This window comes from Nycticebus coucang, chromosome 3, assembly GCF_027406575.1.
Source record: "Nycticebus coucang isolate mNycCou1 chromosome 3, mNycCou1.pri, whole genome shotgun sequence".
Lineage (NCBI taxonomy): Eukaryota > Metazoa > Chordata > Mammalia > Primates > Lorisidae > Nycticebus > Nycticebus coucang.
Window position 1 is genome coordinate 130,130,554 of NC_069782.1, and position 21,261 is coordinate 130,151,814.

The 21,261-nt window shown below is 53.5% G+C and overlaps 1 protein-coding gene across 4 annotated transcripts; it reads right to left on the reverse strand.

Annotated features, from left to right (window-relative positions):
- Nucleotides 1-21: 21 nt before the first annotated feature.
- PDZD7 (PDZ domain containing 7) lies at nt 22-20,787 on the reverse strand. 4 transcript variants are annotated; one of them, XM_053582958.1, is made up of 17 exons: nt 20,642-20,787; nt 19,636-20,035; nt 14,495-14,635; nt 13,995-14,169; nt 13,342-13,518; nt 12,969-13,116; nt 11,034-11,094; nt 10,266-10,661; nt 9,497-9,691; nt 7,662-7,709; nt 6,918-7,093; nt 3,635-3,726; nt 3,394-3,485; nt 3,149-3,220; nt 1,794-2,393; nt 1,328-1,428; nt 22-910 (listed from the first exon to the last, which is right to left on the reverse strand). In XM_053582958.1, the coding sequence occupies exons 2-17, from the start codon at nt 19,859-19,861 to the stop codon at nt 635-637; spliced, it is 2,976 nt and encodes a 991-aa protein (XP_053438933.1). In that variant the 5' UTR covers nt 19,862-20,035; nt 20,642-20,787; the 3' UTR covers nt 22-634. The 4 variants fall into 4 exon arrangements, 3 of the variants coding, with proteins under 3 accessions (XP_053438933.1, XP_053438934.1, XP_053438936.1); XM_053582959.1 differs by lacking the exons at nt 22-910; nt 1,328-1,428; nt 1,794-2,393; ... (1 more) ...; nt 3,394-3,485; nt 3,635-3,726 and adding an exon at nt 8,010-8,097 and having other exon boundaries at nt 6,967-7,093; nt 9,497-9,719; nt 20,642-20,770; XR_008378729.1 differs by lacking the exons at nt 22-910; nt 1,328-1,428; nt 1,794-2,393; ... (1 more) ...; nt 3,394-3,485; nt 3,635-3,726 and adding an exon at nt 8,010-8,097 and having other exon boundaries at nt 7,025-7,093; nt 20,642-20,770.
- Nucleotides 20,788-21,261: the final 474 nt, after the last annotated feature.

Below are 21,261 nucleotides of genomic sequence, written 5' to 3' on the forward strand. Positions count from 1 at the left end.
GTGGGGGAGAGAAATATGTAGAAAGTGGAAAATCTGAGGTCCTAGTGGACTCCAACATGAAACAGTCTCTTAGAGTTGAAGAGAATGAGTAGTCTTTCATCCCTGTCCCTTGCACAGAATGCTGCTTGGGACTGGGGGATGTCTGTGTACATTGACCCCTTGAGGGCCCTGGGAGTCCATGTCCCTCAATGTTAGGGGGGAAATCAAAGAGGCATCGTGAGAAAGTGTCCAAGTCCAGACTCCAGACTTTGGGTTTCTCAGCCCCTTTCCTGTCTTGGAAGGCTGGGGAACAGTGAGTGTGGGTAACAGGCTGCCCCCTAGCACCTTGTCCTTAGAGTTTAAAGCAGAGCCTTAGTGATACCTGAAGAGGGAAGTGGGAAGATGAGAGCTGCCAGAGTGGAGCTGGGACTGAGCAGGGCAAGCAGGAGTGGGAGATTCTTGTATCCTGAGAAAGTTAGCAGGAGAGGCCCTGGAAAGAGCAGGATGCAGGGGTCAGTGAGAGTCTGAGGTTAGTGGAAAGGGTCATGGGATAAGTGGAGAGAATATAGGCAGAGTAAGTATCAGGGATCTGGAGAGCTGGAGACGGGATGGAGCTGGGAGTTGGCTGGAGGAGGCCAGTATCTGTGACAGGGGGCTAGGTATTGGTGGGAGGTTCTGGGAGCCAGGGGGCAGGATCTACAGTAGCATTGAGAGCTTGGTGGGCAGTGGAACCATCAGCAGAAAGGTGCTGCTCAGGGAGTACTGATGAGTCAAAGGAGGAGTGTAGTGGGCTGGACCTGGGGACCCTGACCACGAGCTCCATGGGCTCCCGAGCCTTGTTTCGATAAGCCTGTCGGATGGTATCCACTGCTCGCTGGTGGGTCACCTGCTCCAGACTCTCTCCATCTACTGCCACAAGCTCAAAGCCAGCCTAGGATGGGATGGGAGAATCACGGCCCTCCCTCCCTCATGTCATGGCACCCCATCACCCCACCTGATGGCAGTATCCTCTCACCTCCACCAGCTAGGACACACCTCCCCCATCTGAGTGGAGGGGATGGACAATGGGACTTTTGTGCCTTGAGCCGTTGGGGGCAGGGTGGGGCACAGACAAGGGCCCTTTGTCCCTTGGGGCAGGGGTGGAACAGGATGGGCTGGCCTCAGGCTCAGGCTAGCATGAGGGGACAGATTTTTCCTTAGGCCTGCTCATCCTGCTGGTCTGACCCTCCTAACCCTAGGCCTACTCCCACAGCCTGGTCTAAACATGTCTGACTGGCAGGTAAGCATGTACCAGCCCCACCTCCCGCCAGACTCCATCAGGGAGTAGGCCTAGGTGCTCCTCACCCACCTGCAGGGCCCCACTGAGGAAGGCAGCACCCCCGGGGAAGATCTTCTCTATCTTCACCATGGGCTGCACCTTGGACTCAATGCCTCCAGAAATGCTGATGCCTAGTCAGGGTAAGAAACTGTTGAAAGTGTAGCCACACCCCAGAATGCAAGCTCCTGGACAAACATAGGATGCCATCCCAAAATCCAAGGCCCCCAACCCTAAACCCCCAGGTTCTGCTATTACTCGAATTTCACTGTAATCCTTTAGGCTCCCAACCCTAAACCCCCAGGTTCTGCTATTACTCGAATTTCACTGTAATCCTTTAGATCCCAACCCCCTCAAATCTAGATACCCCCATCTATACTCCAATACCCCAGATTCTCTTCCTAGGCCCAGGCCCCTTAACATACCCCCAAACCAAGCTGACCAACCTCACCCAAATCCTACAGTCCCTCCCACCAGCTCCTGTCACACCTGGACTCACCCAAGGACTGCTTCATCTTGGACAATGTGACCGTCCTCACCTCTCCACTGGGGGCCTGCGTGGCTGCCTCCTCTACTGTCTGGCCAGTTCCATTCTCTGAGGGCCCTTGCCTGCTCCCTGCCTTGGCTGCCTGACCATCCGGAGGTGGTGGCAGAGCGGGCCTAGCCTTCCGGGGCTTATGGTAGCGCCTATTGGCCATACTGGCAGTGGGGATAGGTGCTGGAGATGGGGAGCGCCTGCGTGCAGGAGACTTGCCTCGACCCCGGCTGCGGCTGCGGCTGCAGCTGCGGCTCTGGGCCCGGCTCTGGCTCTGGCTCTGCCCCAGATCCTCTCGGCTCAGGGGTTCTGTCAGCAGCCAGTTAGGCTTCAGAGGCCAGGCAGCCACGGGGGGTGGCTGGGGAGGGGGTGTGCTGGCGCTTCGGCAGGGGGCAAAGGCATCTACTGGCACATCTTGGAGAGGGAGTATTCCTTTATGAGAGTGGCAGTGTGCAGGGGCACTCAGGGAGACCTTGAGGCCCCCCAGCCGCTCCCTTAGCTCTCCAGCATCTTCCTTCTCTGAGAAGTCGTTCACGGGCAGCAGGTAGAAGCCTCCACGGCTGTCTGGGGAAGAGGGGCAAGTTAGGTTGTCCCTGCCTGCCCCTCTGCTCAGAGTACCTTTCCAGCCCCCAGGCCCTGCCTATCTGTGTAGGGTCTATGCCAACCAGGACTGGGTTTTCTCAGGCCCTACTGCAGTGGGGACATTGGCCACTGGGGCAGGTGAACAAGTACGTTTTATTATAATGGCATGTTAATACTTTTCTATTGTATTAGTTACAGTTCTATTTTAATGTGTCTAAGAAAAAAATATGATTAGCACATCAATCTGGTAATTTCTCAGAGATTATTATTATTTTTTTTTTTTGTAGAGACAGAGTCTCACTTTATGGCCCTCGGTAGAGTGCCGTGGCCTCGCACAGCTCACAGCAACCTCCAACTCCTAAGCCTAAGCGATTCTCTTGCCTCAGCCTCCCGCCACAACGCCCAGCTATTTTTTGGTTGCAGTTTGGCCGGGGCCGGGCTTGAACCCACCACCCTCAGTATATGGGGCCGGCGCCCTACCGACTGAACCACAGGCGCCACCCCAATTTCTCAGAGATTATTGCATAGAACAAGACTAGATGTTAAAAGTGAATGGGTTTCAAACCAACAATTACGTACTAGTATAGGCAGTAAGCAGATATGCAGAAACAGTTCTGGGCTTTCCTTCAAGGACCCACAATGTATCCCCACATGGAGGCTTGGATGGAAGACCCATCCTCCCTTCCCCAGTTTCCCCAGGCTTGTGCCTGTCCCTGGGCTGTGGAACTCTGACTGACCAGGTACAGGGGTGATGAGGTGACGCTTGGGTGGTGTGTCCTGCCGAGCTGGTCGCAAAACAGGAGGCCGGACTAGATGGAAAGAGGAACAGGTCAAAGGTCAGAGGCAAGTTTCCCACACTGGCTCCTTAATGGACACGGCTCAAAGGGCTCAGGCAATCTTTGCCACTCTCTGTACTATGGGATCCCACCCCCGTTCCCATGAGCTCAGGATCCAAAAGCCACCCCCCACCCAAGCTACTGACCTGCCCTGTTCTTGAGGGCCTCAAAAGCCTCTAGCTCCACGGGCATCACCATGCTGTCAAAGCGGCCCAGGTCCGTGGGGGCCACCACACTCCTGGGAGAGGACAAGAGATGGGGGGTAAGGGTGGGCAAGGGCTCAGTTTTGGAGGTGTTGGGGAAAACTTCAGCCCTGGGGAGGTTGGGGGAGATATCAGGGATCCTTTTCCTGCCCTCAGTCCTCCTTCCTCTCAGCCACTTCCCCACCTGATATCCCTCAGCAGTAGCAGCTTCTCAGGCCTGTCCAGAATGGCCAGCAGAGGCCTCACCAGGTCTTCCACACCACCCTCATGCACATACTGCAGATAGAGGCATCACAGGTCATATAGCAGTGGGGACTTCGTGAGCTGGGTGAGGGGAAATGCCAGGGCATGAGGGGCTCTGGGACCCATCCAGCCTTTCACGCCTTAGGAAAGGTTCACTCCACCCCTAGGGTGTCCACAGAATGGTCTTATATTAGTGACTAGGTAGAAACCTGCAATAGTAACAGATCTGTAATAAAGAGCAACAACAACAACACCTTGGGGACAGGCACCTTCTAAGCCTTTTTCAGATAGTCTTTCATTTAGTGACAACCCTGAGCAATTCTATTAGTTATTGTCATCTTTACATATAAGGAAACTGAGGCTTAGAGAAGAGGACTTTGTTAAAAACCACACAGATAAGGAATTGTGAAGAGGGGTTGGAACCTAAGAAGTCTGGCTCTTCCCTGCTCTGTTACTGGAAAAGGATGTGCAGGGAGTAGACTCTCTTCCCCACCCCCACCTCCCAGGCAAAAGGAAGGAATTTGAGCCAAACACTAGGCTGTAGGCCTGGCTGTCCCAGCATATGTCTGTACACAGACCTACAAATTAGGCTTTGTTCAAGGCTGGAATGGGGGCCATAGGGAAGGGGCAGCTCTACAGAAAGCCTCTCTAGTCAGTATCCTGGTTGGGGGGGCCCTGCCTGGCACGGCTTGGATGCCACCAACCATACCCCACTCATTCAGAAGACCTGAACACTGGAAGCCACCCTACTTGGACAGCACACCACCCCTGGTGGTTAGGGGGAGACTGATTCAGGGACACATAACACAGAACATGAACATCTCCTACAGGGCATAGACAGTGCCCTGGAGGTCAGAGGGAGTCATTCATAAATATCTGGAAATAAGTAAAATACAAATCACGTGTGGCTATAAACCACACATAAAGTTACGGGGACTCACACTTACATATATCAATAATACATTCTCTGTTGTCTGGAGTGAGAGACACACATTGCACAGAACCAACTACATATGCGTACACATTTAAAGTCCACAAATCTGCATTCAGCACTAAGTGCCAGGCCCTGTACCAGGCAGTGGGGACAACAATGAAGACCCTGTCTCAGATCTTTAGGAACTCATTCTAGTGAGAATGAGAGGCAGATGAGTCATCTACTCTAGTGAACTCCAAGCCACTGGCAATGGGGCAGAGAGTCTCAGAGGAAGGTGGGAGGATCAGAGTGGGCTTCATGAAGGTGGTGGTATTTACAATGAGTCTTAAAGGATACATGCAGGGAACAGAGGAAAGTGTTCCAAGGGTGGTGTGGAATAATGAGTAGAAGTTTAATTTGGTCATAGGGTCCATGAAGAGCCTCCATGTAGGGCTATACAGGTTGTAACTACTATGTGAGTGGTGCCCCCTGAAGTTGAGCAGTTAATAACTTAATAACTTAATATTTTATTAACTATTAATAAAATAATAGTACTCTATTTTGCCAAAGACATGGGTCACTAGGTAGGTTGGGGAATGTAAAGTGATCAGAGAGGAAGAGTGTAATTCCTGATTTGGCAGCTGTGGAGAAGTGGTTCAGGGAGGAGAGAGTGGAGGCCTGAGGCTGAGGCCTACACATCTGAGTAACTAGGGGAACTTCACTAATCACTGGCCCAGGCTCCATCCCAGACTCTCATCTCTTAGTGGGGTGTGGCTTGGGCCAAGTGTGGGTGGTATCTCCACCTGGTAGGTGTATGAGGACACAGTGAGAGGAGGCTCTGAGTTGGGCAGGGTATGGGGTTAGGGGGTAGGACCAAAGAAACGGACATAGAGCACCACCTAGTGGCCATATTTGGAGTTGCAGGCTCACTGGAGGCTTGAGAGCTGAGGGTGCACCTGCTGACTTAGCCCAAAGCCCCTTAACTGCCCCCTAACGTGCACCCACTTCAGCTCTGCTACGAGCCAGGCCTTGGTAGAGGGATTGGTGAATGACTGTGTCTCAGTCTCCAAGTGACAATGCACGAGCACACTCATGCACTAGCCAGCCACACGCATGTTCACACACAGGCACAATTATGCAGTCATGTCAATACAAGCCAGGTACCCACAGATACACCAATGTACACACCACACAGACATACAAAACTGTCCCCCCAAACAAGGTGGGAGTTGGTGGAACCCACAAACAACATCCTGAGCTCCCTCAGCTGGCCCTTGCACACAGCATGTTGCTCACAGGAAGCCCACCATATGATACCACATAGATTTGTGAACTGCACACCTGGGCTTTTTGAGACTCAGAGATAAGAGAGGACCTTCCGATCCTCCCAGAGGAAATGAACTGCACCTCTACAGCCTCCCAACATTGAGGCCCCAGGTACTCCTTCGAATCAGACTCTCCCCCCACCTTGGAGCCTGTGGTTCTGTTGAAAGGGGAAGGAACAGAGAACAACAGTGTAGGGGGGAGTTGAGGGGCATGTGGAGGCCAAGGGTAATAGGGGAGTGGCCTGCTATGAGACCAGTTCTACTGGTTGACCCAGAAGCAGAAAGAGGCATAGAGGGACAGCTGGGGTCTTACAGAGGGCACAGGCAGGTGACTAAGGGGACTCTCTTCCCCTACTCATCACCTGTCTGGCTTCTTCTCTCCTCAGCTTAAATATCACCTCATCCAGGAGTTCCTCTCAGACCTCACCATCTAACGCGTGTCTTATGGTTATCTTCTCATGCTCTTTTCTTTCATGGCACTTCACATGACTTGTCACTATGGGTGCTTAGGTTCTAGTTATTGTCTATGTCCCTTCCTGACTATGCACTTAGTGTGGGGGTACACGACAGGAAGGACTTCTGCATTTACTGACCATTGGCTTCCTTTTTGTTTTATTTTGTTTTGTTTTAATTGAGACAGAGTCTCACTATGTTGCCCTCAGTAGAGTGCTGTGGTGTCACAGCAACCTCAAACTCTTGGGCTTAAGCAAATTCTCTTGCTTCAGCCTCCCTTGTAGATGGGATACAGGCGTCTGCCACAATGCCTGGCCATTTTTATTTTTATTTTTTTTTAGCAGGCTTGGGCCAGGATTCCCATCAGCCCTGGAGCATGTGGCCGGCACCCTAACCACTGAGCTACAGGCGCCCCCTGACCATTGGCTTCCTATCATTAAGCCCAGATACTGTTCAGTGGACAGTGGCCTGAATGAATGAAGGGATGGGTCACTGAGTGACCCCCATGGGCCAGAGGAAAGGTAAAGGCTTACCCGGGTGCAGTGGCGGGTGATGGCCAGTACCTCGTCATCAGTCAGCAGCCGCCGGGCCAGGTCCTGAATGAGGGGCCGTCGGCTTTCCCAGGCCTGTACCAGCTCATCTATGTTGGGCAGCTGGCTAGAGGGGCTCCCGGACCTGGCACAGAGCAGGGTCTGGCCCCTCTCCCGGTCTGCAGGGCAGGAGCAAAGGGTGTGAAGGAGGAGCCAGCAGCCATCAGAAGGCAGGGGCTTTCCTCAGCAGGTCAGAGCCCAGAACAGGCCAGATAGGAGGCCCAGGCACCTGGATGGATTCCCAGCCTTGCCCATATGCTCTCTACCATGGTCTTTCATAGCAGCCTGCACACCAACCCCTGCTCCACAGCCCCTAAACACAGACCCTGGTATCAGTCTGTCCCTTAATGGAGTTTTAGCCCAGTACCCTCTGGGCCCCCTGAACAGACCCTGTTGTGGATATAGTCTGTTCCCCATTTGCTCAGCACAGGCTCCCTCACTGCCCCCAAATCTGGCCTTGGGAGTTCCCAACCCAAGCCCCCAATACACCCTAATATCTGCCTGCAACCCTCTTTCCTAGTAAACTCAGTCCAATTCCTTTAGCTGCCCCAGTATGCATCTCCCTAGCTGCCTGACTCCCCATGCTGGCTCCCGAGTTTAGTCCAAAGACACTGAGCTGGTCCCCACATTCTCCCCCATCTGCTGCTCTGCTGTAAACCAGGCCTTGCTAAAGAATGGATGAATTACCACGTTTCAGTCTCCAGGTGACAAACTTCTGCACAGGTCCCATGCCTCCTACATGAAGAAGAAAGAGGCTCAGCTGCAGGCCCTGGCCCCCAAACTGAAAATGGGGCTTGAAAGGACTGGTGAGAATGGGGGGTTCAGGCTGAAAGTAAGTGGGACAGGGGGACAAGAGGCCTGACCATGAGGGGCTTGAAGGTCATGCTGAGGCTAGGGACTTGGTTCACAGGCAATGGGGACTTAGTGAAGGCTTGGATCAAGAGAAAGTCTAGTCTGAGCTCTGCTTACACTGATTCATTGGAAGCGAACATATGGAGGGAAAAACCTCAAGGACTAAGCTTGGGGGACACCTACCTTCAGAGGACAAGGGAAAGAGGAGCCTTTGAAGGAGAGAGTAGCCAGAGAGGAAGGAGAAAACCAGGCGAGAGCAGGGACCTGGGAGCTGTGGATAAAGAGATAGGCTGAGGAAGGAGCGCTGGCCGGCCTGAATTTGAAGGAATTTTCTCTCCCATGAGACATCACCTTGAGAGCCCAGAACATTTGGCTCCAGAGCGGAGCAGCGTCCAGTCCCTTATCCTCTGGTTGTATCTGCCCACCCAATATCCCCTACCCTTCTAGAAACAGAATCCTGATTTTTCCCTGGGGACACCCCCATCCCATTCTCAGCCCATGTACTCCAGAGTGGGAATTTGCCCCGGCTTGGCCAGTGAAAGCACTTCTGTCTTTCCATCACAGCTGGGACAGTGAGTGCCCGCCCTAGGACTTCTGCGGGAGCTGTTTAAGGAGAAGCTCTTTTCCCCTAGGCTTGCTAAGCAATAGTGGCCACCTTACCTCCAAGTTGGCAAAGCACACATGATCATGAAGCCAATGCACATGAAAGAGGAAGGGGGACAGACATCTGATGATAATTGTCCCAACCTTTGGACCCAGCTTAAATCTGTAGCTGAGCCAAGAAGTGCTTTTTTTTTTTTTTTTGTCAAAACAGTCTTACTTTGTCACCCTCGGTAGAGTGCTGTGGCGTCACAGCTCATAGCAACCTCCAGCTCTTGGGCTTAAGCGACTCTCTTGCCTCAGCCTCAGGAGTAGCTGGGACTACAGGCACCTGCCACAATGCCCAACTATTTTTTTGTTGCAGTTTGGCAGGGGCCAGGTTTGAACCAGCCACCCTCAGTTTATCGGGCCAGCACCCTACTAACTGAGCCACAGGCACCGCCTAAGAAGTGCTTTTTAAAGCTACATGGAGTTGAGTTTTCGTCACATGCAACTCCAAGAGTCTTATTTAACTCAGCAACTCTTGGTCTAGTCTCTGAAACTCACCAGAGAGAGGACAGAGCCTCTTGTGATTCTCCTTGGGGAGCCCCTGGTGTGGGTCAGCCTGGGTCCTGATCTAGAAATGGCGTTGCTCAAGGATGCTTCTAGAACTAGGTTGGGCCAGTGGAGCTCTGGTCAGGGGAGGTGAAGCCAAATACTCAAGGAAAAGTGTGCTGTGCCACTACCACCGTCACCACGAGCACAGTCTGTGATCCGAGCTCTCCCACTTCCTTACCGTGCTATGACTCTAACAGTTTCCCCTTCTATAAAATGGGGGAGATGAAGCAGGAACAATACTATAATGACCACATTTCCTGTACACCTTCTCTGTGCCAGACAGCATTCTAAGCGATTTACATACATGCACTTATTCCTCACTACTCTTATTCCAAACTAAGGCTCACAGGGGTTGAGTGGTGATGGTGACTCCTAGATGGGGAGAGGCAATATGGAGTCTCAATCCAGAATTGGTGGGCGCCATGGCCAGCGGACTACACCTTGCCCTCCTGTCTGATCAATCCAGCACTCACCTTTCTCCATGTCCAGGCGAGGGCGGACTTTGGCTGGGCTCCCACTTTCCAGTGTCCAGGCCTCTCTGTGTCCGTCCCCTGCTAGCTGCCCCTGCCGCCCTCCCTTGAAGAAGAGGTTCATCAGCGTCTTGGAGCGCTGCAGGGCACCCTTCTCCCCAGGGGACCCTGACTTCTTCTTCCGCTGCTTCTTCTCTTCTGCAGACACGAGGGAGCACCCGGGGGGCTGGAGGGGTGGGCAGAAGGGAAGGACAGGGCCAGGGGTGTGGGGAGGGGCAGAGAGAAGGGAGAGGAGGGGGCAGACAGGATCTGCAGCAGTGTGGGGTGGGAGGGTATGGGAGGGGGCTCTTCTTCCAACTTTCCAACCCCCTCCCTCTACTCCACAGCTGAAGCTATGTAAGGAATCTTCATTGAGGGCCAGCTAGAGGAGGGCATGCCTACGTGTGTGTGTGTGTGTGTGTGTGTGTGTGTGTGTGTGTGAGAGAGAGAGAGAGAGAGAGAGAGAGAGAGAGAGAGAAAGATAGAGAATAGGCGTGTGTGTGTGTGAGAGAGAGACAGAGAGAGAGAGAGAGAGAGAGAGAATAGGCCTAGGAACTCCAGGACGGAGGGCCTGGGGTTAGGGCTGGTTTGGGGCCCAGGACTAATTAAAAATGGAGCCCAGATCAGGTTCTGAGTCTATTCTGGGGCTGAGTCAAGGCCTGGAGCAGAGAGTGGGGCAGGTTTGGGACCAGGCGACTGTGGAGAGAGTAGCAGTCACCCATCCCCCACGTACCCCACAAGGTCAGGTGGCTCTGGGAGCGTGTGATGGGGGGCCTGGGTCGGCTGAGGGCCAATAACAAAGCAGTCTTGGGGGACTCAGAGAGTGCAGAGTCAAGGCGGGGGGCAGTTGGGGGGCCGTCAGAACGGATGGCTGTGTCCCTGAGGATGACTGTGGGCCGCACACTGCACCAGGTCTCCACGTGGGCCCCCGCATCAGGCTCCGTCTGCATGGCTGTGTCCGCCCGTCCCCAGCCTGGACCCTGGCTGCCTGGCTCCTCAGGCCCCAGGCAGACGTCCATGCGGTCCGAGGGCAGGGAGCCTGAGCTATAGGGGGCACTGGAGGCATACGAGGAGACACTGGAGCTGCTCTCAGAGGCTGGGGAGAGCTGCTGCAACATCCCGTTGCTCACTGTAGGGAGTGGGAATACAGGGGCATCTCAGGGGTCTGCCAGTTTGCTTCAGGGCCCTGCCCAGCTTGTAGACCACCCCTGGGCTTGGGGTGTAAGAATGAACATTAGTCAGGCAGCACCAAGGTTGGAACCACACGGTCTGGGGAACCAGCTGCTCTGCAATCACTTTTCAATTCACATATTAGGACTCCATACCCTAGGAAAAGTCTGGAACTGAATCTACAGCTTCTTAGATGGGAGCCCAGAAATAGCTCTGGGCAATATGAAGGTCCTGAGGGATTTTGGTTCCCCTCTTTTCTTTTTCAGAGAACCTAACCCCAGCCTTGGGCCTCAGCCCTTTCCCTCCAACCTTGGGGACCTAAGCCACTTACATCGGTCCAACCAGCAGTACTCAGAAACCATCTCCTTGTAGGCAGGATAACGTCCAGTTTCCTGGGAAGAGCACAGTGGGCGTAAGAGGGCATGGGGAGTGGTGAGAAAGGATTAGGAGAAAGTGAGAATGGGGGGTGATGGGACAGGAGTACACTTTCGACCCCATTTCTCTCCTAAGTTCATTATATTCTAACCTCATGGGCCACTTTATTTCTTTTCTTTTCTTTTTTTTTTTTTTTTTGTAGAGACAGAGTTTCACTTTATGGCCCTCAGTAGAGTGCCATGGCGTCACACAGCTCACAGCAACCTCCAACTCCTGGGCTTAAGCGATTCTCCTGCCTCAGGCTCCCGAGTAGCTGGGACTACAGGCGTCCGCCACAACGCCCGGCTATTTTTTTGTTGCAGTTCGGCCGGGGCCGGGTTTGAACCCGCCACCCTCGGTATATGGGGCTGGCGCCTTACTGACTGAGCCACAGGTGCCGCCCGGGCCACTTTATTTCTTTTCTCTCTCTCTCTCTCTTTTTTCTTTTTTAGATTTGATTTTTTTTTGGTTTTTGGCCAGGGCTGGGTTTGAACTCGCCACCTCCGGTATATGGGACCGGCGCCCTACTCCTTGAGCCACAGGTGCCGCCCTCTCTCTCTTTTTTTTTTTTTTTGGAGACAGTCTTAAGCTGTCACCCTGGGTAGAGTGCTGTGGCATCACAGCTCACAGCAACCTCAAACTCTTGGGCTTAAGTGTTTCTCTTGCCTCATCCTCCCAAGTAGCTGGGACTACAGGTGCCTGCCACAATGCCCAGCTATTTTTTGGTCATTGTTGTTTGGCAGGCCTGGGCTGGATTTGAAGCCACCACCTCCACTGTACGTGATTGGTGCCCTAACCGCTAAGCTATAGGCACTGAGCTGGGCCACTTTATTTCTGAACATGCCAAGTTCCTTTTGTACCTCAGGGCCTTTGCACTTGCTGTTCCCTTGGCCTGGATTCTCCTCCCTCGGCTCATCATGTGGCTAGCTTCTTTCTGCCCTTTCTATGTCACCTCCACAGAGAGGCCTGCCCTGATCCCCTGAGCTACAGGGGGCCTTCCTAAATCACTCCATCCTGTCTCTAAATTACTTTCCTCATAGCACCTGTCACAATCTGTAAGCACTGAGTTTGTCTCCCCACTTATCTGTCCTGTTCACTGTTAGAGCCCCAGTACCTGGCGTAGTGGCCGGCATATAGGAGGTGCTCAGAAATATTACTGAATGAGTTAATGGTGGGCAGAGTGGGAATGAGAAGGGTGTTGGGATAATCTGAGAGGAAGGAAAGGGAGAAATGAGATGTGGGAAATGAGGAGGTGGGTTGGCTGAGGAGGCACCAAACAGATGAGTGAAGGCTTGGGGAAGGAGAAGGGTAGAATAGCAGCTAGGATTGGACCCTGGGGAAAGTGAAGCATCACCTCCTTGAGGAGCCAGTGTGAGAAGGCTCAGGCAAGGGTGAGACCCACATGAATAATGAATCCAGCTGCCTCTCCTGAAATCTAATCTCTGGCCCTAGCCCAGCCCTGCTTGCCCTGTGCACGGAGCTGCCCACCACACAAGTCCTGCCCAAAGCCACAGCTATCAGCCCACCCTTCTGGGCAGGGCATTTGCTCCTTTCAACCCCAGGCATCTGCCATTCATAAGAAGGGGCACTGCTCTAGCAATCATGAAGCAGCACTGGAACCAGGCCTGGCTACTGACCAGCTGAGTAACTGACTGGTTCATGAGCTACTTTGCTTCTCTGAGCCTCAGTTTCTTCTGCAAAATAGAGATGGGAACCACACCTGCCCTATATTCCATGTAGCTGTGGAAATACCATATATTGCAGAGCAATGACCACACCTAGGGGTACCAGGGTAATCTGGGGAAACCTTCCTTTGTACTGACCTCTCCCTGACTCCCACTTTTCTGCTTACCTTGATGGTCAACATGATGTGTGTTTGGCCCTTCAGCACCTCCACGGCCTGGCTGTGGCTGATGTCATCAAACCTGACACCATTGGCAGCTAGGACCTGGTCTCCCACCTTGATGCCATTCTCCTCAGCCAGCCCACCATGGTCCACTCTGGGGGCAGACAGGCATCAGTCTAGGCTTCTGGCCTACCCTCCTAATCCCTCATTCCAGACCCTTCACTTAGATGCAGGGATGCCCCAGTTAAGATCCTGGACCCTCCTCCTGGTGACCCCCTGACTGAGGCCCTCATTTGGACAGGTAGCTAGCTAGACCTCACTTGCTTACCTTCCCCCGGTCCCAGCCCTACCCTGTTTCACTTCCTGCACCAGCCCTCACTTGGACACATAGATGCCCAGGCCAAACTCCTTGCCCCCACGGATGTTGAAGCCCAGGCAGAAGTCGTCAGAGGTTGTGTACAGGTGGACGATGCGCCGCACACCGTCCTCTGAGCCACTGTCAGATGGCGTTGAACCACACTTCTCCACCACCAGCCTCCGATTCACCACATCCACCCTGGGGCAACAGCAAGGGGCCTCAGCTGGGTCCTCATCCACTATCAGCCCACCTGGCCTCCCAGCCCTGATAACTGCACAGGAAAGGGGGGTTGGCTTTGGGGGACTGCCCAGGCCTGGGCCCTTAGCAGGACATAGATTTCCCCAAGTTATCAAACTTGGGGAACCATCCCAATCGCCTTTGTATTGAGCCACTGAAGGTGTCAGGCCCATTTCTAATCCTTATAGCACCCTCATGGGGATGTGCTATTATTGTCCCCAGGTTTCACAGCAGCAGCCACAGGGGCAGGGCCACTGGTATGGGGGGTGCTGGAGAGAGATGCTTCTCATATTGAGATCAGGCCTTAGGTTCCCCATGTTTCCAGTGCCCAGTGGGCAGGAAGAGCAGAAGCCACTCCTGCCAATGGATTTTAGGTGGTGGTGGTGCTGGGTGAGCTGGGGCAAGGCCAGGGTGGGGGCAGGGCAGGTGCTGCTCACCACGTGGTCTTCTCTTTGGAGAACTTGATGCCGGGCACACGGCCCATGCGCCGCACCATCATGTGCAGGCGGCTGCTGCCCGTCAGCACCTTCACAGCACTGCCCATGGTGGTGCTCTCCAGGCTCAGCCCGTTCACCTCTGTGATCTTGTCCCCCACGCACAGGCCAGCCCGCTCTGTACCAGGGGATGGGGCTGGCTGGTTTGGGGCACTTGGGAGAAGGGTCCCCAGGGTGGAGTTGAGCATTTCCCATCAGACTGGGATCCCTGGGGTAAACTGAGCTTCCTCAATCAGGGTGGGGATTCCTCAGAGCAAGGTTGAATGCCCTATTAGCCCAAGGATCTGTCCCTTAATCTCCTCTGCCCTGAAGGTGGGTCCTGTCTCCCCATTATGCCCTCCAGAGCTGAAGATTCTTTCCCCCATGCCTGACAGCAGCTCCCTTTGCCCCTCCATGAGGTGTCACATCCCAAGCCAGGATCTCACCCCAGGAACCCTACTCACCTGCACTGCTCCCCTCCTCCACTTTGCTGACAAAGATACCCAGGCCATGCTCCGAGCCCCCGCGCACGCTGAAACCCAGCCTCCCTGCTGGACTCTTCTCCACCCGGACCGCATGGATGATGTCACTTTCATCACTGTTAGCTGTGGGGATGGGGACATAGACACGACCCCATGTTCATTCTGGCACAGAAGGTCCCTAGGTTCCCCAACTTGCGGCCTGCACAGTGTGAGTTGCTGGGCACAGCCACGCAAGCACTGGGGACCCTAAATGGATCAGATGCTAATTTCTAAGTCCCCTGTAGGTAATTTTGAGACCATGTGAGAGAGCGTAGGAACAGTGAGAACAGCAGGACAGGGTTCCTAACATGGGAGTACATGTGTGTCAATGCTTACAAAGCTTCACATGCCCACAGGCCTGTAGTAAGCCAAATTCCTGAAAATTCTGTCCATCTGTCAGATGAACAGAAAACAAAGTTCAAGATTCTGTTCTGTGAGGGAGCCTGTGCTTTGCAGCTGGTAGCAGAAATGAGTATATTAACGCTAACTTCAAATAGTCATACAGCTATCCTATGGAAGGCATTAGATGTTTTTGTCTATGTAACCCAGAAGGCAGAAGCAAGCCCATATAGCGGAATTAGTCAGAGGACGATTTTGTAAAGAAAAACTTTATAAAACATTCAGCTATTGGCTCGGCGCCTGTGGCTCGAGCGGCTAAGGCGTCAGCCACATACACCTGAGCTGGTAGGTTCGAATCCAGCCTGGGCCCGCCAAACAACAATGACGCCTGCAACCAAAAAAAAAAATAGCCGGGCATTGTAGCAGGCGCCTGTAGTCCCAGCTACTTGGCAGGCGGAGGCGGAGACTCACTTGAGCTCAGGAGCTGGAGGTTGTTGTGAGCTATAATGCCACAGCACTCAACCCAGGGTGACAGCTTGAGGCTCTGTCTCAAACCCACCCCCCCCAAAACAAAAAACATTCAGCTATCAGACAGTGGAATGGGTTTTGGGGATAATGAGCTTCCCATATTTAGAGGCATACAAGGTGAGACCAGGTCTGGGATGTTATGGAAGGATCCCGGAGGCCCCATCTCTCAGCCTCTGTGATTCAGGAAAAAAGAGCTCTAGGAATGACCTGGCTATATTGGGAGAGAAACCCAAACAATATCAGCCTGAAGTATGTGCCCAGGGCGGGGAGCAGCCCTCTCCATCAGTCTTGGGGAAAGTCAGGGGGAAGGGGTGCCCAGGGACTACAGCTGCCCAGAAGGTTTCTACTGAGATAGGTGGGATTTGGACAGGTGAAGGGGATAGGAAGGGCACTCATGAGGGGATGGAGCGAGCCAGTCTCAGCTGTGGGCCCTTGAAGAGAAAAAAAGGAGACCAGAAGGGTAAGTGGGGTCCCAGGTGAAAAGTTGAGATTTCTTCTTGGGCAAGGGTTACTCTAGAGGTATTTGAAAAGGAGAAATCACACACCACACACACACCACACCACACCACACCACACCACACCACACCACACCACACCACACTTCAGTTTGAGAAATCAGGTTACAGTGCATGACCAGGGTAGCTCAGAAAGAAATCCCCAAGGGCAGCCCGTGGGCAGGGGCAGGAAGACTTGAGGGAGACTGGAATTCCCCAGCTGATTATATTTACACAGATATCAGGACCTTTCCAGTCTCAGCCAAGGAGTCTTTTGCTCTCTCACCCCCAATCCTCTTTCCCCTCAGGCCCTCCCTGTGGCCTCCCCAGGGCACTGCACCAGGGGGATGCCCAGTCTGAGGTTTTGATCCCAGGAGCTCAGATCCTGCAAGGATGGTACCTTCTCTACCTTCACTGGTCCAGCCCTGGCCCCAGCTCCTGTCCCTAAGCACTCCCAGCAGCCCCCTAATTATCTCCCACTTTCTGTTCTTAGCCCTTTATTGACTCTATGCAGCAGCCAGAGCAGCTTTCATATTAGGTCATATCTTTCTCCTAACTAAAAATTTCCACACCTGCTCCTGCTCCTAGAGGAACTGCAAATCCCTCGCCATGCCCTGTGGGGCCCTCTGTGGGCTCTCTGCCCACCCCTCTACCCTCGCCTCTGGTTACTGTCTGCTCCATCACTGAGTTTTGGCCACCCTGACCTCCTTCTTGTTCCCCATGTAGGTCACATGCTTTCCATGTCTCCTCTGCCTGCAGTCCTCTGGCTCAGACAGACCTCTGTAAGGCCAGTTCCTTCCCTCACTCCCCTCCTGGCTTAGACACCACTTTCTCAGAGAAACTTCTTGGGGTCCCCTACTCCTCCCAGTAAGTCCCTATTATAGTGGCTCTCAAAGCATGGTTGCCCCAACCAGCAGCACCTGAGAACTCGTTAAAAATGTGAATTCTTGGGCGGCGCCTGTGGCTCAGTGAGCAGGGCGCCGGCCCCATATACCGAGGGTGGCAGGTTCAAACCCAGCCCCGGCCAAACTGCAACAAAAAAATAGCTGGGCGTTGTGGCGGGCGCCTGTAGTCCCAGCTGCTCGGGAGGCTGAGGCAGGAGAGTCGCCTAGACCCAGGAGTTGGAGGTTGCTGTGAGCTGTGTGATGCCACGGCACTCTACCGAGGGCAATAAAGTGAAACTCTGTTTCTACAAAAAAGAAAAAGAATAGAAGTTAACGGGTGGCGCCTGTGGGTGAAAGGAGTAGGGTGCTGGCCCCATATACAGAGGTGGTGGGTGGTGAGAAAAACTGCCCCCTCCTCAAAAAAAAAAAATGTGAATTCTTGCACTTTACCACAGATCCACTGAGTCAGAAACTCTGGGAGTGAGCCAGCAAAACAGGCTGTCCAGGTAATTTTGACACACCTAAGGTTTGAGAACCACTATTCTGTCATATTATCCAAATTATTTCCTTCAGATTCTTCCCATCCCTTGTCATTATTTGCTTCTTTGTGCATTATTTATTTTGCCTCCTCTCACTAGTTGTGTGCTCCATCATGGGGGGACTTAGTGATTCTCTCCCACCAGTAGATCCCCTGTATGTTGTATGGGATATGTTTTTTTTATTTATTTATTTTTTTGAGACAGACTTGTACTCTGTCACCCTGGATAGAGTGCAGTACTTGGTATTTAGTAAGTATTTTTTATAAGTATTATTTATTTATTTAGACAAAGTCTCACTACCTTGCCCTCAGTAGAGTGCCATGTCATCACAGCTCACAGCAACCTCAAACTCTTGGACTTAAATAATTCTCTTGCCTCAGCCTCCCAAGTAGCTGGGACCACAGGTACCGCCACAACGCCCAGCTATTTTTTTGTTGTAGTTGTCATTGTTGTTTTTAGCAGGCCCAGGCGGGGTTCAAGCTCGCCAGCCCCGGTGTATGTGGCTGGCGCCCTAACCACTTAGCTATGGGCACTGAGCCTAAAGTATTTTTTGAATAAATGAAAGAATAAAGGAATGAATTAATGAACTAGCAAAGTGAGGAAAAAGGGCTGGTTTGAATCAAAGATAATAAATTTTCTCTGGGACCAGTTGAGTTTAAGGAGCTGGTGGGACCTTGTGGGGCTGATATGGGTGGCAATGTCCTTCTCACTGTTTCTCCCTTACCAGCTACTTTATTCCCCTGGAGTGGTCTCAGTAACAACATGGGGCAGGGGTTCCAGGCTAGGGGAGTTGGATGATGTCTGTGCTCGGGCAGAGGGGAGGATTCTGAGCTCAGGGGCTCCTGCCCCAGGCAGGATGGGGGCCAGGTGGTCAGAACAATGACCCAGTCCTAGTCCTTCAATTATTAGGAGATGTTGCTCTTGTGGCTGGATGGTGACATTAGGGTGAGGCAGAAGGAGAAAAAAATCATAGAGCTTCTAGAAGAGCATCTTTAGAGAGATAGTATAGTCTTTGCATCACACATGGCAGGGTGGGGAAAGAGTGTTGGTGGGGGTACAGCATAGTTCTTTCAATAGAATAGAACTCACACGTGCAGTGTCCCAGTGCCTGCCTGCCCCCTCATGTCTTCTAGCTGCTCTGGGGACTTCTGCTCCCTGACCAGAATGACTGTGGTGACCCTGAGCAGTGCCCTGCTGCTCAGCTGAGGGGGAGGCTCAGAGTGGTGGGTGACTGGGGTGAGCCTGAGCAACACACTTCACCCCTGCCTCAGTGGCCCAGGGAGGGGAACAAAGCTGCCTGGCTGGGTCAGAGGGGAGGAGCAGGACCTGAAAAGTCCAGTCTGGGACCCAGCCAGAGGCACTCTGCTGGCTAGAAAGAAGAGAGGAGCTGGAGATATTTATCTCATCCTGCCCACAGAAAGCCCAGGCCCAGGGGGCCCCTGCTCCATTCCTGACATCCAAGGTCCTGTCTTACCAGCTCTTTGTTACCTCACATCTGTCACTACAGCCAGGCTGTCTCCTAAGTGCCCACCCCACCAAGCTCCACGCTTTCCACTTTCAACTTTAACTGGTGATAGCTTCATCCCACCATCAGCTATTCTTGTTGCTCTAAGTATTACTACCCAGTAAACTTAAGGAAAGTGAAGAATGCGTCCTATTCTCTATAAATAGCCTGCAAGACCTCCCCAGGGCTGGCCTAGAATCAGTGTGCCAGGAAGCAACATGAAGCAGCTACATAAGTTTAGGTCTTCCCCCTCCCTCACCTTTGACTCTCCTGTTCTCCCCACTCTTCTGAACATTTGTTGCTCTACCTTTATTCCCCTCCTTCTGCACCTGAAACCTTTATTCTGTCTACCCACCTGGACACTGACTCCTTAAAGCCCAACACAGAGCTGGTGGCACAATGGACTGGTTGATGGAGGATGTCCTCCTCCATCCTGCCCCTCTCAAAGGCACATACAAATCAATTTGTAGAGTCTATGAGAGGAAGAGGCCAGTTCAGTACTCTGCCTTGCTCACTTGCATAGAACTAGCATAGAACACACATGCCTTCCCTCCTGTGGTGTGGGTATCTATCACCTTTAACTCTTCTACAATGGTGCAGCCCTAAAGGATTGCCCTGGAGGAGAGGCAAGGGTAGGTGAAGAAGAGTGTATGGGTTCCCAGAGGCCCCTCTCCCCAGTTCCCTACACTACCATCTCTTGAGTTCCCCCACCTGTATTGGCTCTGCCTCCTCCTCCTCCCACTGTCCTCCACTCCCACCCTCCTCTTCCCAGGCCAGTGGCTGGCCCCACCCCCACCTTCGATGGGGGAGTTGATGAGGATGACACGGCCCATGGGCGATGAGGCTCGTATTCCGCGGGGGGGCCCATTCAGCAGCCGCCGCTGCTTCCTTAGCAGGTATCGCGTTGCGGTGGAGCCGGAGTCGCTGCCCAGGTGGCCTCGGGAGGAGAGGGAGCTCAGAGAGCCAGAGCTCAGGTCTCCTAGGCCCAATGGGTCAAAGCCCACTGGGAAACCGTGCGCCATGGCGCCTGGGCTGGGTTGGCGCCCTTAAAGGTTCAGGAAGAACCTGCTAGCCCCAGAGAGGCCAGTCCTGAGTGCTCTGAGCTCCATGAGGCTGCTATGCGGGTCTGGGGTGTCAGCAACCAGGAGCCCTTCCTTGCGCTGCCTCTTGGAAGTGTTGGAAGTGTGACTCCAGGCCTGGGCAGGGATGGGAGGGGATGTAAATGCTGCCCCTACTGCCCCTCAGAACGTTCACACACACATATCCCACCACCGTGTGGGTATCCTTAGACTCCTCCACCTCTCCTACTCCAGGCCAGAGACCATCACGGGCTTTCCCGGACTTTACACAAGGCAGGTGGGAGGGACCCTGTCGTGCACCTCTCATTCCTGCTCTCAGCTGAGTCATCTACTCCCGTCCCCAGTCCTCACTAGAGGTTGGGATTATTGAGGGACTTGAAGCTTCTAACGGTGTGAGATAATGAAGGGTCAGAGCAGTTCACTGCACCACCTCTCCTGTACCTGCGGCCAGCCCTGGAGGTTGGGCCTCCAGCCCAAGACTCCAGGGCCTTAGAGATCTGCGGCTGAGGCTCTCAAACATTTTCCCGACCCCGCTCCCGGTCTAAAGAGGTTGGGCGAGCCTCTTCCATACTTGGTAGGAGGATCTGCTGGTGAGGTTCCCGCAACATCCTGCACAAAACCCAGGGCCATGTCCCTTAGAGCAGCTCTGGGACCCAGAACGCAGCACCCCAACCCCAGGTCGTCTCTCCTTGGACCCCTCCCCATCAAATTCAGTCCCCTCACCTGTTTACTTGTGCGGTGGCCGCCGGCTTCACGGTCCCCGGGACTCAGCCACTGCGAGAGACCGGGAACTCCGCCCACGCTTCGCTGGGGCTGCCGGAATAGGGCTGGCCCGGGCAGCTCCAGGTTCCTATTGGTTGGTGGGGTCGCCAATCACTCCTTTCCCTCACCTCTGGTGGGCGCCCAGGGCAGCAGTTCTTTACCAGGTCTGGAGCCCGCTGGGTCCTATCCACTCCTGTTCTAATTCCGACGCCCCATTCCATCGCTCGAATTCCATCTCGGCTCGCCCCGCTCCCCCTGAACAGCGTCTTCTTTGGGCTAAGTTAGCTACCGAGGCTCTTAGAATTGCCACCCCTCCGCAGTCAACCCTAAGGCTTCAGCAGGGGAATGTCACCGGGACAGAACCCGGCTTGAGCCTGCGTTTTCGGCAGGAGTGCCCTGTATGGTGATGACTGGGTGAGTTGTGTGGGCGTGGCAGAGAGTTGCCTTTTTCAGATGCATTCTCCTCCTACACCAGAAGGTGTCTCTCTGGCCACCCAGTTCCTGAAAGGCTGCAGGGCAGCTGGCCACAGAACTCTAGGGGAGGAAGAATCCTGAGAATCTCCTGATGCAATTGCCTGGAT